This window comes from Caretta caretta, chromosome 5 (assembly GCF_965140235.1).
Source record: "Caretta caretta isolate rCarCar2 chromosome 5, rCarCar1.hap1, whole genome shotgun sequence".
Taxonomy (NCBI): Eukaryota; Metazoa; Chordata; order Testudines; family Cheloniidae; genus Caretta; species Caretta caretta.
Window position 1 is genome coordinate 90,104,088 of NC_134210.1, and position 16,978 is coordinate 90,121,065.

General features: G+C 40.0%; 1 protein-coding gene across 2 annotated transcripts in view; it reads left to right on the forward strand.

Annotated features, from left to right (window-relative positions):
- PTCH1 (patched 1) overlaps positions 1 to 15,912 on the forward strand; it is an 86,320-nt gene extending 70,408 nt beyond the window's left edge. For both annotated transcript variants that reach the window (XM_048850972.2, XM_048850971.2), the window contains exons 19-24: positions 93 to 230; positions 4,021 to 4,163; positions 7,112 to 7,211; positions 8,984 to 9,238; positions 10,382 to 10,913; positions 12,890 to 15,912. In XM_048850972.2, coding sequence (XP_048706929.2) covers positions 93 to 230; positions 4,021 to 4,163; positions 7,112 to 7,211; positions 8,984 to 9,238; positions 10,382 to 10,912 — 1,167 coding nt within the window. In that variant the 3' untranslated portion in view covers position 10,913; positions 12,890 to 15,912. The remainder of the gene's footprint in view (positions 1 to 92; positions 231 to 4,020; positions 4,164 to 7,111; positions 7,212 to 8,983; positions 9,239 to 10,381; positions 10,914 to 12,889) is intronic.
- The last annotated feature ends 1,066 nt before the right edge of the window (positions 15,913 to 16,978 follow it).

Here is a 16,978-nt window from a genome sequence, read left to right on the forward strand (position 1 = left end):
TTGCATTTGCTAGTCCCACATTGTTTTGAAAGTCCTTTCCTTTGTTTATATAGAGCATAAGAAGTTACTAACAGCTGTTTGAAATCATTTAGGTGGTGGTGCTGGCTCTGATGACCGTGGAGCTGTTTGGCATGATGGGTCTAATTGGAATAAAGCTGAGTGCAGTGCCTGTGGTCATCCTGATTGCTTCTGTTGGCATAGGAGTGGAATTCACTGTTCATGTTGCTTTGGTATGTAAAATTAGGCAGCATTTTGAAAGTATTTTGAAAATCTCTCCAAGATTTTTTAAAAAGGGAGCCTGAAGTTAGGCTCCTAAATCCATAGTTAGGTATCCAAATGTGTGATCTGATTTTCAAAAGACAACCAAGCTCAAACACCGCACAAGAGTTAGTGTGCCAGTTAGATTGTTGCCTGATAGACCATAATTGATTTGAAAGAATAGTTACCATCTGTTAAGTCAGTGATGCATGAAACAAGATTGGATTCAACAATGCACTTTTAAGTGCTTTTAAATATGATTTTACGGGTCTCCAGTTAATATGCAGTAGGTATTTCTATGATCCGTATCAATATGTGTACTAAGCAGAACTGTTAAGGTCTATTAAGACCTTCACACTCTAAGGTCTGGTCTACACTAGGGGCGGGGATCGATCTAAGATACGCAACTTCAGCTATGTGAATAACGTAGCTGAAGTCGACGTACTTAGATCTACTCACCGCGGTGTCTTCACTGCGGTGAGTTGACAGCTGACATTCCCCCGTTGACTCCGCCTGCACCTCTCGCTCCAGTGGACGCAATAAATCAACCCCCATTGGTTCGATCGCTGCCCATCGATCCAGCTGGTAATGTAGACAAGCATTCCGATACTACCACTGTCTTGGTCCTTTCTTTTGTCTCTAAGTGCTGCAGAGGACCTTATAACAGTACATAACTATGCACTCCCTGTTGTGTCTAGATGCTGCCTATTATGGCAAATTTAATACTTTGGGGGAGATTTTCGTAGGCACAAATGGCAGTTAGGCACCATTCCCATAAATATTCAATGGTAGTTGGGTGCTTGCCTTTGAAAATCTCCCATTAGGTGCCTTTCTTTCAGAACATATTAGTTGTTAGTAATGGTCCCAGTCCTGCAGTCCATAGGTAAGCAGAACTCCCATTGATTGACTGAAGAGTAATGCAGAAGAAACACAGAGAGAGAGAGAGAGAGAGAGAGAGAGAATGTATAAACACAGTTGGAAACATTTTCAAATTGGGTTCCTAAATTTAGGCACATAAATTAGTGGCCTGATGTTCTGAAGTGCTAAGCAACTGCATCTCCTGTTTAAGCCAGTGAGAGCTGGCATCACGGAAATTCAGGCCATTTATTTAGGTGTCAAAATATGGAATAAAGTGCCTAATTTTGGGTGTTGAAGTTTGAAAATTTTGGTTTGTTATGGAAATGTTGATATTTCTATTGTTAGAGTTGCATGTAGACTTCCATCGTAAGCCTTATTTTCTACACACACACCCCTAACTTTTGATTAAACAACTTGTTTGCAAATTGAAATGCTGAAAATAGCATATGAGATTTTTTTTCTTAGAATTTGGAAAATACGGGATTTCAAAAGTTTACATGCTACTTAATCCAAAATTACACGTGATTTAAATGAATTCCCAGTGTCTGATGATCTCCCCCCGCTTCAACACGTTCTCAACAGTGGTTGGTTTTCACAACTCCCAATGTTACATACAGAGAAGGCTCTTCATACACTCAGCATGGGGTCGTTCCCGTATATTTTTCAGGAGAAGATTATTTAAGAATCACTATCCATATGGAGTGAAACAATACTATAGAGAATAGAAAGGGATCAGCCTGGACAGGCCAGTTTAATTATTGTAGGAAGGGTTATAACTATACATTAATATTTTTGTTTTTTCAAAAGTACCATCAGAATCCAGTAGGCTCAAAGAATGAGGGGGGAAGAGAAGTAGACTGGAGAGAATGGAGGTGGGGATTAGATGTGGTCCACAACTACAGAAGAGAACCTTGAGTTGAGGAGATGCAAACTGCTGAGAGGATTGCTGGGGGAGTGAGAAGGCAGCAGGGACTAGAGGGGAATTTTGAGGATTAGAAACTCAGAAGCATGGTAGGAGTGCAGCAGGCTGAGGTGCACAATGGCAGTGAACTGTGAGGTGCCCTCAGTTTTAAGTGGCGGGGGGTGGAGTGAGTAGATTTAAGAGGGCCTTATGGATGAGGGGTAATATAAGGAGAAAGTGACAGGCAGCTGGAAGCATATTTAGGCTTGTTGATATAAAGCAGCCTGCTAAGGCTTGTGGTAGGATAGTGAGTGTTTCAGTGATGGTGCATGTTATAGGGAAACAAATGACAAATTTTAAATAAATAAATAAACAAAAATGGAACACAAAATTATAAAATGCTTGGCTGTCAGTTCTAAGTGGAGAGAGAAACCAAACTAATTTATGTCACATTTTTATCTAAATAAAATCACATGTGGGTAAAGTTTCAGTCCCCAGCAAACTTAAAACCTCTTTTTTCCCCACACTGACATTGGAAATAAAACCCTTCAAAAATGTGTTTTACAATGAAAGCACCTAATAGATGTTAAACTATAGCAGCACTGCTGGCCAATGCATTCATAGAACTAACCGAATATAAATAACCCCATCAGTGTTGTATAAACAAAATATGCAATGCTTATAGTGTTGATACAGGATTTAATTGTACTTGTTTAAGACAAATTCACAATCCACTTGTGGCTCAATTTTTCTCTGCCAATTGTGAGCTGTGACCTCATTTTTTTTTTAAATTCCTCCAAATAAATTCTGCATCAACACTGCACTCATTGTATTATGTATCCTTTAAATACACACCTATCCATGTGCAGTGCATATATTTTGTTACTATGTTATGGGTCTGATCCCACAGCCCTGACTCATGTGAGTTATCCAGTACACATCAGCTCATATCCTGTGCTCTATATGGAAATCCATTTGTTATCCATAGCTGAGCATGTATATATAAAATGTACTAATCCTGGATACCTTAGTTTTCCATGGTTCACTGTTATTCTTATAAATCTTGAGTACTGAAGTATGTTATATGCTGTGAGTTGCTTACTCAGGAGTCATGCGGAGGAGGATAGATTCTCTATAAATTACATCGGTGCTCACATCACTATAGTGATGAGTGGCAGGATAAAACCCTGAAACAGATGTATAGTTGTTTGGTTTTGAAGTAGTAAAAATTGTAAATATATTTGCATAGGGTGGAATATAACTAAAAAGAATAAGAGGAGCATAGTCCTGTAGTGCTTGTTTATATGAGAAGATCCACTGAATACTTTGGGTCAAATCCTGCTCATCTCATTCAGTTAGGGGCTGATTGTGCATAAAGATCTGCTAGCATGGGGTCCTGTGCCCACATGGAGAGATCCACTGACATCAGTGGAGAATTCTGCTTTAAAAGTGTCAGAAAGATACAGCCCATTAATAGGATGCTGAACTCAGTGTTACTATGCATGTGAGTAAAGGTTACAGGATCACGTCCAAGTCCACAACAAATAATAGTTCAAGTCATGTGGTCCCTGCTACCACAGAATTCCCATGATATCAATGGGAGTTTTGCCCAGGTAAGAACTGCAAGAGTAGTCTTATAATTTTTACAGGAGAAGTTCTTTCAAAATTAAACAAATCCTTTGTGGGTGGAAACAAGCAAACAGAGCAACCAACGAAAATCCTTATGAGGTGGGGCGGGGGTTGTTTCAGAAAATTATTGCTGTGGCCCTGACCCTGCAATCAATCCTCACTCCACTCCCATGACTTCAGTAGCAGCTGTATACAATGACTGCAGAATCAGACCTTGTCTTGAACTCTAGGCAGCCACAAAGATATTTTAATAAACTGTAAATTGGAGTAATTAGCTGGGGCAAGGGGAGGAAACCTGCATGCTTTGGGAGAGGCTGAGAGTTTTGAAAGACTGTGTACAAAGAAACGATGACATGGAGTTTATTTTTTTATAGGCATTTTTAACCGCCATAGGAGACAAGAACCGCAGGGCTGTCCTTGCATTGGAGCACATGTTTGCACCAGTATTGGATGGAGCCGTATCTACACTGCTTGGAGTGTTAATGCTTGCAGGGTCCGAGTTTGATTTTATTGTCAGGTAAAGCATCTCTTGACTTTTTTTATTTTATTTTTTTTAACGTGTTGATGTTCGATGTTTGGTCATTTCAGTGTATCTGCTGTTTTACTACTGTGCATGCTTACATGATGGTCCTGCTTTACTTTTGCTTTATTAACTTGTTACATGCTAGTTGCAGTAATACTTCCTTTGCTGACATTGGATTAAGTTCCAGGAAAAATTAGACTCCAGGCCTAAAATGAAACAAAAGGGGTCCTCTCTTGCCTCTTTGCTCAGTTCTTAAATAAGTTAGCTCCAAATACCTAATATTGTCCAATGGTTAGCGGGATTTGACCTTTAACCCAGACTTTTCATATGTACAGCATTTTGTGTGGAAGGAATAGGAAGAACTATAAACATCCTGAAACTGACACTCTCTTTCCCTCCCTCTCCCCTGTTATCCCTGTATGAAGTTTGCAGCACGTTTTAACTGACAAAAAAATTGAAGCCCTGTTTGGGATGTAGGAAACCATAAGCGTGAACACAGAAGTTTGTATTAAAATTTGTAAAGCAAAGCCTGAAGACCTGTTTACAGCTAAAGGGAGGCTGTTTCTTGTGGATTTAATTAAGAATGTGAATTTGTCAAGTATGAGAGGAGAGCAATTTTTTCTGTTGAAGGGAATTTGAGAAGTGCAATGAAATGGATCCTATTCTACTCCAAACAACCTGTGGAGCTCTGCAAACTGGCTAATCTTAGAAGTAACACTGGTTCTTTGTGGCAGACTATTGCCCCAAAAAAAAAAAGCAGGACTGGGGTAGTGCTGGACCAAACATTCATGGTCTGATAGATGACTGGACTGTTCAGACTGAAGTGAGCTAGATAAATAGATGTAAACTAAATCAGGTCATGTAACAAAAAAAATGTCAAGGCTATGACTGAGAGACTAACTATTAAGTTTTAGCTGTGTGTGCGTGTATGTAAGAGAGAGAGAGAGAGAGAGAGATTTGGAGACGGCAGGGAAAGGAAGGTTATTTCCTTGCCTAACAAGAATTGCATGGATCATAGCTTCATGGTCTTCATAACTACACACTATGTACCCTTAAGTGCAACTTCCACCAAGTCTTCTGTGTGTCTCAGTTTTTGTTGGTGGTGAGGGAATGAGGCAGAACTATTCAGTTAGGGCCTGCTCCTATAACATGCTGAGCACTTTGCAGGATTGGGTTTTTCCTGCAGATTGAATGAAATTTACAGTAGCATCTTTGTTGTAATACTCTACATATTGAACACATAAGCAGATAGTGTGCACATTTTCATGACATAGTAAATGGCAGCATGTAGTCTTGTTTGATTCCAAATTGGGATTTGATATTTGCTTAACAAATAAAAGGAGCCTTTCACATTTTAAACTTTTGTTGTTTAACTTTGTCTTTGCCCATCAGTTTCTTTTTTTCTAGCACAATCTGGCTTCAGTTCCCCTTGTTTTTCTCTAAGACAGATGTAAAATAAATGAGCAAATCTGAAGTACTGTTACAGTGAGTGAAGAAGACTCCAAACTTCCGGAAAGGGATAGTTTAGCCCATCAATGTGTTTAGGAAGATTAAGTAAATTAACAGACATTGTATATGCTAAGTGGCCAGACTTGTAATCAGCCTGTTTATTCTAGTGTTAGATGGATGAGATGCAAATGTGTTTTAATGCCTGTTGTTGATACATGTCCCAGCATGAAGTTCTGGTAGTTTATATTAGTGAAGGAGATTGGTTCCTTGATTTTGGTAATGCAGATCAAAAATTCCAAAATGTTTACAACAGCAGGATAGTTGTAGTTTTACAGGAATCTAATATATTTGATCAGATGTGGAAACATAGGCAATAAAGTTTGTCGCCTGCTAAACAATGTTATCAGCAGTGGCGCTATTATTAGGAAACTTGCCCCTACTTTTCCTCCTGCACCCTGACCATCCAAAAATTTGTCCAAGACTGAGCCCTTGAAATCATTAGTTGCAACGCAGCCTTGAGTTTAGTCTGAACTCCAGCTGTGCCGAATACCAACTAGTAAGGCTTCCCTTTTACTGACAGGTTTACCTTGGTATTCATGAAGGATCCCAGACCTTAGCCCTCAATGGTGGGAAAGGACAACCACTTGTGCACTTTCCTCGTCCTCCATAGTACTTCAGCCTTTATGTTTGAATTGGCTGACGCAAAACAAGAGTATTCAGAGATGCTAAATTGTTCAACAAAAGATTAGCCTGCAATGCAGCTCTGCCATTGTGGAGTGCTCTTACTCAGTACAATGCTGAAGCTTACTACAGAATGGGCAGCATTTTCTTGGCAGAAAGCTGGTTCCTGTGTTCTAAAAAGGTTGCAATTTGAGCTATTTGGTAAAACTGGAACTCACAGAATTCTAGGCGGAAAGTTGTGATTAATGAACGGCGAGGGAAAGCCTTACCTGATACACTAGAGATTTAATTAGAGATTCCACTGTTAGATGCAGAAGCATTTCACAGTGGATTAGCTGCTGGGAGAAGTGGGCTTCTTTTCCTTCTTGGCTAAATTGTTTAAATTCTACACCCTTCACTTCATTTGTTTGCTTCTGCTGGGTTTTCGCTAATGGGGGCCCCTTTTCATTGTATTTGTGCTTTCAGTCCATTCAGCCATTCAGTTCACATTCCATATTTTTGTGTTTGTGTAACACATTTATAAATAACATTACATGCCACAAGATTTTGGTAAATTAACAAACTGATTTTTTTTCTTTCCTTTATCAACTAACACTTGGGTTGTGGAATGTAGCTTCTCTAATTCAAAAGGTACTAAATAAATACATTTATTAATTAAAAGTCATGATTTTGTACAATATTTTTAACGTTTCTGAGACTTGTATTAGCATTTTTTTTTTTAAAGTTACATTATTTTGGGGAGTAGTATGCAATCTTCTGTATGTCTAATGGTATTCATGGCCCTTTTCTCCCTGTTTTAAACCATATTTCAGGTATTTCTTTGCTGTTTTGGCAATTTTAACTATTCTGGGAGTTCTAAATGGATTGGTGCTGCTTCCAGTTCTTCTTTCATTCTTTGGACCATATCCTGAGGTCAGTAGTTACATTTATGAGCAGAAGAAATGAATGTGTCCTTTTTTTCTTTCTTCCCTAGAAACCTATTATTCTCTTTGTAATTCTGATTTGTATTTAAGTTTCTTGCTCTTTTTTTTGTTTTATTTAAAAAAATATATTAAATATGGTTTCTTTTCTTAATTTGATATTCTTGATTAGTAATCAGAAGGTGTCTTGTATAATAACCAGTGGGTTGGAAGTTGTCTCTTTGATTTAGGTACAAATGCATGATTTAATTAGCTTTATTTTTAAGCAGAATTTCATGTATTAACTATGCCCTAGGAGCAGGGATTTCCTCAACTTCTTCATTCTACAGGCCATTTTGTGAAAGAGCTCCTTTTGTAGATCTATGTTTCCTCCTAACACTCCGGCCCCTCCGTTGCTTCATTCTCAAAATATTTAACTCAGCAGACCACCAGGAAGGGCTCCACACACCAGTGGTGGTCCACAGACCACAGCTGGAGAACCACTGCCTTAGGCCACAAGTCTGCAAAAGGATCCTCCCTTATCTGCAAGTACACTCTTGTGGTATCCTGTTGGCTTTAGTGAGATCCTGGTCCATGCGGTTGATCCCTTTGCAGGATCAGGGCCTTAAACCGTCCAGTGCAAATCCAGCAAGAGAGCATTCATAGCCTTCAAACTTGCACTTGATAGCTCATTGGGTATATCACAGTTACCCCTCTAAGGCATGATCATTGAGTTTTCTCTAGTGTTATTAAAAGAGAATAACTTTATGGCTGTGTGCATAGTGTGTGTGGAGATATAGATATGGGGGAGTGTGTGTGTGTGTGTATATATATATATATATAAAACACGCTCTCTCTCACACACACACACTCACACACACACACACACACACAGGGCTAGTGCAACCAGTAGGCGAACTAGGCGATAGCCTAGGGCACCAAGTGGGTTGGGGGCGGGAAAAGCGCTCTCCGGGGAGGCGATGGAATGGAGGTGAGATGGGGCGCAGGGAGGGCCGCCTGCAGCAAATAACGGGGTGGGGGGGCAGCGCACAGGGGAACCGCTCCCCGCCCCAGCTCACCTCTGCTCTGCCTCCTCCCCTGAGCACCGCCCCGCTCTGCTTCTCTCCCTCCCAGGCTTGCAGCGCCAAACAGCTGATTGGCGCCACAAGCCTGGGAGGCGGGAGAAGTGGAACAGCGGCGGCATGCTTAGGGAGGAGGCGGAGCAGAGGTGAGCTGGGGCGGGGAGCTGTCGCACAGCACCCCTGCCGAGGTGGAGGGAGGGGGCGGCTGGGAGCTACTGCAGGGGGGGCGCCTCAGGGTGGGGGGGGCAGGGAGCTGCCGCAGGGCTCCTGGGGCAGGGTGGGCAGGCACAAGGTGGAAATTTCGCCTAGGGTGCGAAACATCCTTTCACCGGCCCTGCACACACACAGAGTACTTGCTATTATGTGTGTATCCATCTGTCTATGTACAGACACAGAACCATATTTTCTAATGGATACACACTATACACAGTCATGGAATTACCCTTTTAATGACATACCAAGAAATATATGTAATATACACACTCACACATCCAGACATTGACAGGAATATATATAATTATGTTCACATCCACAGACAGCGATTGTGATTCTTTCTTTTTGGTACGGCACTGTGCACCGTAACAGAGAATGTAGCAAATAATAAATAACAAAATGGTTTTGGTGACAAGAGTAAATGTAGTTTGGTGAGGAACATTTTTGTTGAATGTTAGTAATTATACGGGGTCTTAATTATCCTTATTAGGTTTCTCCAGCTAACGGACGGAACAGATTGCCTACTCCATCTCCTGAGCCTGCCCCTAGCATTGTGAGGTTTGCACTGCCACCTGGACACACAAATAATGGATCAGATTCATCTGATTCCGAGTACAGTTCTCAGACTACAGTGTCAGGAATCAGTGAGGAACTCCATCAGTACGAGGCCACTCAGAGCTCTGGTGCACCAGTCCACCAAGTAATAGTGGAAGCAACTGAGAATCCTGTCTTTGCCAGATCTACTGTAAGTAGCCCACATGTTGGTTTGGGGGACAAAAGGGAGGAAGTTACTTCGTTTTGGCTTTTTAGAAGAATTTGTCTCTTTCAGTTTGTATAGCAACGTTTATATTCTGACTTCTTTTTTTTTTTTCCATTGTACTTCTGGCTGCAACTGGCCCAAACTTAAGAGCACTTCCAGATGATGGGTGCTCAGGCTTTTTCACCCCTTCATTTAGGAAGGAAATTTAGATAAAATGGTGGTATCAAAGCACAGCGCATTTTCATCAGTAAATGGCTTTGCAGTATACTGGCTTGAGCTGGAAGTGCAGGACTGGCAGGTCCTTTGCTCCAGATGACCTCTGTGAAAGAGAAGGGAAGGGACTCTGGAATTAATGGGTCTCCACCCAGAGCCACATGGGCTATCTTCATACTATATTTCTCTTCCAGTAATACATTTTAGAGGATAAGGGCTGGTGCAGACCAGGGAAAGAGTGTCTCACGGTTTCTCCAAACCTTGGGTCTGCTGTGTGTCAGCACAGTGCCCAAGCCCTAAGCCACTGGGCCAGCATAACTTTCCTTTCAAAGATAAACTAAAAAGCTCCGTCTCCTACCCCCCAGGATGCTGCACGCTGAGCTGCAATGCGGATCTGTTTTTGTTCAGCAGAGGCCTAAAAATAGGTACAAGCAGAGCCACATTTGAAGTTGGTCACGGTTTATTGACTGATGTGGCCGCTGTGCTTCACGCTTTTTACAGAGATCCAGAAACCAGATTTCTGCAATCTATACAAACTGTCCCACTAACATCCTGTGTATGTACCCCAGCTGGAAGAGAGTCTTTGCCAAAGCCCAGCAATTTTGGTTAAGTTGTAGTGCTTGCGATCTGTCCCTTTCAAAAGACTGAGCAGTGTGTGGGAGGTATACATAATGCTTTCAATGACAGTCCTGTGTTTATCTGCAAAGTTGTACTTCCCAGCGGCTTGTAACAATTTTGGGAGAGAACTGTCTTTGAAAAAGGCACAAATAAGACTCCAGAATGCTTCACTTCTAGAGATAGTCCAGGACCGTGCACTTCAGAGTTGTACCAGGGAAAATATTTCCATAGCATGTGCAACTTCTGTTTACATGCTTTAGGGCAGAGATTTAACCGCGTATCTCATTTCATTTCCAGGTGGTTCAGCCAGAGACAAGATGTCATCAGCCAAGTCCAAAATTACAGCCTAAGCCAGAAGCCGGGTCCCAGCAGACATGGCATCATAACAGACAACCTAGACGAGAACTGAGGGAAGGAGTACGACCGCCCCCTTACAGGCCGCGCAGGGACGCTTTTGAAATTTCTACTGAAGGGCATTCTGGACCTAGCAATAGGGACCGCTCAGGCCATAGGGCTCGCTCTCATAACATTAGAAGCCCAGTATTCACTGCCATGGGTACTTCAGTGCCAGCATACTGCCAGCCTATCACTACTGTGACTGCCTCCGCTTCAGTTACTGTTGCTGTACACCCTGCTGTGCACAGCCATAACTCTCACGGAGGAGGCTTTCCATCTTACGAAGGATACCATGAAACTGACCATGGAACATTTGAGGACCCCCATGTGCCTTTTAATGTACGTTGTGAGAGGAGAAACTCTAAAGTAGAAGTAATAGAACTGCAAGATGTTGAATGTGAAGAAAGGACAAATGGCAACAGCTCAGATTAAGGTACATTTTTGTCCTTCCCAGACAATGGTGTGGGGCGGGGGAAAGGAAAAAGACAAGAATTTCTAAGGTATCTTTCCTCCCAGCTGCTTTACCCTCTGGGCAGCAATGACTGGGATTTCCCACCCATAAATATCGGTGCATTTTGCATTAGAAAATAAGCTTGGGTGAACCAACAATACTTAGCCCTTGACCTCTTCAGAGTTCTGTGCAAGTATTAAAGTAAATAGTGCTATCCCAATTTTTCAGGTGGGGAAACTGAAGCAGAAAAATTGGATGTATCCATGGTGCAATCAGGAAGTGTAATTGCAGTACCTGCAGGCATACCTGAGCAGCTTTGATCCAATTAGCTTGCTAAAAATAGCATTGTAGCCACAGTGGCACTGGCAGCACCATGAGCTAGCCATCCAAGTACAGTCCCGCCCAGGATGCTGCTCAGGTACTCATGGGGGCTAGCCTATGCCACTGCAGCTACCCTGCTATTTCTTATGAGCTGGTTAGCTCAGAACTAGCTTGCTTATGCCAACACGCACTGCAGTTCACCTCCCAGTTGCAGCATAGAATACCCGTTGTTCGACTTGTCCAAGGCCATGGAACAGGAGTCAGGCCTGGATTTCCTGGTACCCAGGTATGCTCAGATCATTCAAACAGGCTGCCTCCTAAAATCTCACACATAACAACATTTGTTGGGAAGGAGTAAAACCACCAGTTACTTACTTTCAAAAGAAAGTGACCCTTGAATATAATGTAGTAAAAAGAATATAAACTACTTAGCCAAATCCTCTTGTGCATCAGAACTTCTATAGTTCTGCTGCACAGTGCAAGGCAGGCTGAAGGAAGTATTTGTACAGAGATTACCCACATTCCTGCACAGTGTTGCTTTAAGTGGGCTCGGTCCAAGCTCTCATGAAGTGGAGTTCTGTGTATGTGGGCGTGTCCAGTGGGTTGCTGAACAGGAACTGAACAAGTCGCCCTGTATGGGTGGAGTGGAGCTGCCACGATTACAGGCTTTGGGCTTTGGTAACCATCACTGAGTTGCTCTGTGAATGCTCCTTAGGTTTGTCAGAGATAATTCCTGACCCTTGAGGATTTGACCCATAAAATGAAAATGAAAGTAAACTCTTCCCCCTCCTCCATCCCCAATGGCTTTGAGGTGATAAAATAAAGATGTAAAAATGAGAGGTGTGTGTTTCAGAAAACATTTTTGAAAGAAATGAAAATGTTTCATGTCATTCAAAATTTTCTGTAATTTTTGGGGGGGGAGGGGGGTCCACACACACACACACCCAAAAATAGTTTTGGAGGAGGTCACTTTCTCACTGTTACTTTTTCACACCTTTTTCAGATGGAAAAAAAGTATGTGTGTTTTGTCCACAGAAACAAAATGAAATTTTTTGAAAAGTTTCAAAGTGTTTCATCACCACACAAAAAACGTTGAGCAAAATGAAAATTTTCATTTTGGATGAAAAGGTATTTTCCATCAAAAATTTCCAAAGGGAATATTTGACCAGTTCTAATTAAAATACTTTGCACTTCTAAAGCTTCTATCCAAAGATTTCAAAGTATTTTTATAGTTCTGTACGAATATATCCTCACAGCTCTCCTGGGAAGATGGCAAGTAGTGGAATCCCAAGGAAGTGGATTCTGAGGCAAAGAGAAGGCCAGGTTCAAATTTTCCAAAAGTGGACACTAATTTGGGTACCTCAAATGGTGTCCAATTTGAGATGCCTAAGACCTCATTCTCCTGCAGCTTCCATTGACTTTAATTGAAGTCAGGTACGCAGAAATAGAGGCACTTAAAATTAGTGGACATTTAAAACATGACATCTGTGACAGAGATGGGAATAGATTCCTGATTTCCTAACTCTTGGTCCTGTACCTTAACCACAAGAATCATTACATGCATTTTGGGTTGGGTTGGGTTGGTTTATTTTTCTTAAGCTTTAAGTGAACAGTTGTGTTTTCTCTCTTTTGTAAAGGGTAACAACTGAAGCAAAGAAGAGGCCAAAGATGGGGAAACCTCCTCTTTCCAGAACTGCTTGAAGAGAACTGCTTGAAGTTATGGAAAAGGACATGCTGCATCAGGATAACAGTTCACTGTTACTGTAACCTATTGTATTATGTTGTTAAATATTTCTATAAATATTTAAAAGGTGTACACATATGTAATATACAAAGGAACAATGTAAAGTAGTATAATCTGGAGTTAACTCTTGTTAATAGAGTGGGACAATATTGTTTGTGTTCTGTACTTATTGTACATTGATCTCTGTGCCACAACTAAGATTAATCTAGTCTTAAATTTCAGCATATGTTGCTGCTGCTTAAATATTGTATAATTTACTTGTATAATTCTATGCAAATATTGCTTATGTAATAGGATTTTTTGTAAAGGTATGTGTTTAAAATATTTTAAAATTTGCATTTCACAACCCTGTGGTAGTATGAAATGTTACTGTTAACTTTCAAACACGCTATGCGTGATAATTTTTTTTTAAATGAGCAGATATGAAGAAAAGCACGTTAATCTTGGTGGTTTAAGTAGGTTTAGCTATGTGCAGGTTTTGTTTTGCTGTGTGCATGTGTGTGTATGTATGTTCCCAGTGTACGGTAGTGTAGGTTTTTTTTACTGTATGGTAACCCTTAGTGGGCTTATTAACTCACTGATGCTGTCAGAGTCAGGATTTCCCTATTGCTAAATGCCAGTGAAAAATGCCTTGGCACGTAACAGAATCTCCAGACTGCTATTGTCAAATAGATGATTAAAATAGAAGAGAGGACAGGAGGTAAGGGCATATGGATTCTATTACTAAATCTTCCACTGACTTGCTGTGTGTGACTTTGGGTAAGTCACTTAACCTCCCCATGCCTCAGTTTCTGCATCTGTAAAATGGGTATAATAATACTTACCTACCTCCTAGGGGTGTTGTGAGGCTTAATTACTGTTTGGAAAGTGCTTTGATATCCTTTGTGAAAGGTGCCATGTAAGTGCAAAACATAATCATTTCCCTTAACTGCAAAGGGTGTTGGGTATTGAAAGTTGCTAAAATCCAGTTAGCATATGCCTTTGTATGTACTGATGCCATATTTTGATATCGATATTGTAAAATAGAGTGGTACTGGAATAATATGGTTGTTTATTACAGTAACGGCACAGTTCAAAGCAATCTGGCATCCCTCATCACTTTATTTACATGGCAGAAAGCAAGTTAATATAAAGTGACAAAAATTAGAACTTTTTTTATTATTATTTTCTTCATCTATTTTCACTTCTTATTTTACTGATCTGCTTGATCCAGGACCATAATGATTGACACCTAAGGCCTGGGGTGATTTTCCACCCACCCCGCTAAGGTAACTCTTACTGCATTAGTACTTGTAATTAAAATAGCTAAACTGAACTGGGAGCCCTTCATGAATCTAATTTAGCTTCTTTTCTTTTTTTAAAGTTAAAATTGAATTTTTATTTATTTATATATATAAAACAAATATTCAGTTTAGAAAAAACACAAGATCTGTGTTTCTAAATACAAAATTGGCCACTCCAGGCCAGGCATTGTTTGATTGGAATTTATACTTCTCCAGTAGCTGAAAGGCTCTTTTCCTGCAGGCCTTCCCAGCAAAGTGGAGGACTATGACTATCATGCACAAATTGTCGTGCCTTTTTTGCTCCCTTGAAAACACTTTGACATGAGGCACTTGTTTACAGGTATCCAATGTGAACACTAAAAGAACAGCTGATGAGCCTGGCATTGTCCCATTGGTACATAAGCTACTGTTTAGATGCACACTAAGGGTTAATCCCGTAACTGCCTACTGGTCCAGCTCACTGTCTAACATGAAAACTCTTAATGACAAAAAGACAACAGGCCCCAATTTAGCACTAGCAGTGTAGTGACCTCAGATCATAAAAACTCTGCAACAAAACTGTATGATACTAATTGGAAGCTACCTTCAACTGCCAAGTGTACGTGTTACTGTGTCAGAGGTCACTATGGCTTCCCACTGATATTGCTCTGGTATCAGTCAGTCACTCCCCCACCCCTTTACTTTTTTTTTCTTTTTTTTTCTTGTAGATGGTGGGAGGGAGGGAGGGAGGGAGCAAGGAAGAGTTTTGATGTCTCATCTCTTCTCCCCTTCTTCCCCCCAATTCCTAATTCTGTGTGTTTGTGCGTGGGTGAGCTGTCTGCTTTCTGCACAATGTAGACCTTTTCTCCTATAGTCACATTGGCAAAGGGAGAACTCGGTGGCTGGCAACTTTGTGTTTTATGGTTTGTTTTTTAACTTTTTTTAATCGTGGGTGATATTTATATTTTTGTATCATAAGAATGTTTTCTTACAGTATTTGTCATGCCAGTTTATAACAAACAAAATGCAGGGATTTTATTTCTATTGGAAACACTATTACAGCTATGTTTTTACTTTTAATGGAATTTTTATTTGTATAGAGTGCTTACTAATGTTAAATAGGAAAGAGTATATAACATTTACATTAAGGACTCATTGTAGGTTTTAGTGTAAGGAGTAAAAAGGACAAAAATATTCAAACTGGGTCTCATTGCCTGCCTATTTTGGCAGGAGTGGGTTTGTGTCATTTCAGTTACAAAGATAAAAGTATGCCATATAATTTATTTATATGAAAATTTATTTTTGTAGTGTACATAATAGTCATCAAGTCTTTTGACAGAAGTATATTTTTAAAGAGTTTATATGTAATGATGATACCATTATGTTTTGGAACATTGCTGAGACATGATTACAGTGCACACTTTTCATTTTAAACCCCATTGCGGAAAAAGAAAATGTTTAACAGTGTTGAGAAAGAAAGAGAGTGTGAATATTCATACGATTCTGAATTGTGTTTTAGTTACCATTTGTGATCTAGTGTGGTTCTCATTTTAAACCTGGAGTGGCAATTGTACAAACTCTCTAAATATTAATGTTCAAACACTGATAGAAATTCTAACATGAATAAAAAATATTATAACTTATTGATTACGTATTTGGTGTTTGTAGAATGCTTTTTTTACAGTAGCCATAAGCTATGTAACAGAAAAGTAGCAGTCGTTCTTGGAAGTGTAAGTCGTATGATTGATCCAATTTACTAGATTCTACAGTCAAAGGCTTCAGAATTAATGCACCAGTTCTTACTTTTTATTACCAGAGTTGGGCCTGAGCCAAACATGAAAAACTGAATACTGCTTCTGAATTTCAGATCTCTGTAACTGGCCAAACCAAACCCAAGATCTCGAATCTCCCAAACTTGGGGTTTGAAACTGGGATCCTCCAGTGTTCAAAATATTTGGAATCTGTTCAGATTTGGCCCCTTCTGGAGGTAGATCCAAGCTGTAAACTCCAATCCAAACTACAGATGCCAGGTTTTGGTTTGGTTTCCTCTCTGTTTGCTCCTACCTCCCTTTGTATATGTAATATTAGGCAAAACTAGTCTATCACCTGTGACACTGTGGATTATTAATTGCATATTTTTCAACCAGAACATGATTTTGCATAAACATACAATACTTACAATACATCCACTGTTTGATTCTCCACTCACTTTAGTGGAAGACACGATCAGGCTCTTGGTTTATTCACATTCAGTCTTTCAGTGCCAAATACTTATTTTCCTTTTTTTATCCAAGGTGATATTTATAAACTGTCTGGAAGATGAATTGTAAATTATTAATTTGGTTATAATTTAAGGACCTGGATGGCAAACCCTTACTCACATGTACTGTCATTGCTCACATAAATAGTTCCGTTGCAGTCCATAAGACTAATTGCAAGAGCAAAGAGTCAGAAAAGGTTTGCATGGCTAGGACTTATATGTATTATAACCAGAGCTAGGAGAAATTTTGTGTGCAAATAGTTTTGTTCACTGAAAAATGCAGATTTAGGTTAACCAAAACTATTTGTGAATTCAGGTCAAATTTGGTGAATATTTTTGGCCAATGTTTTAACTTTTCATTTAAAAAAATACATTTTGTTTCAGAATTTTCCCAAATTTAATTTAAAACACATTTTTAAAAGTTGTTCTAAAAAAGATATAAATCTGAAAAAATCATTGT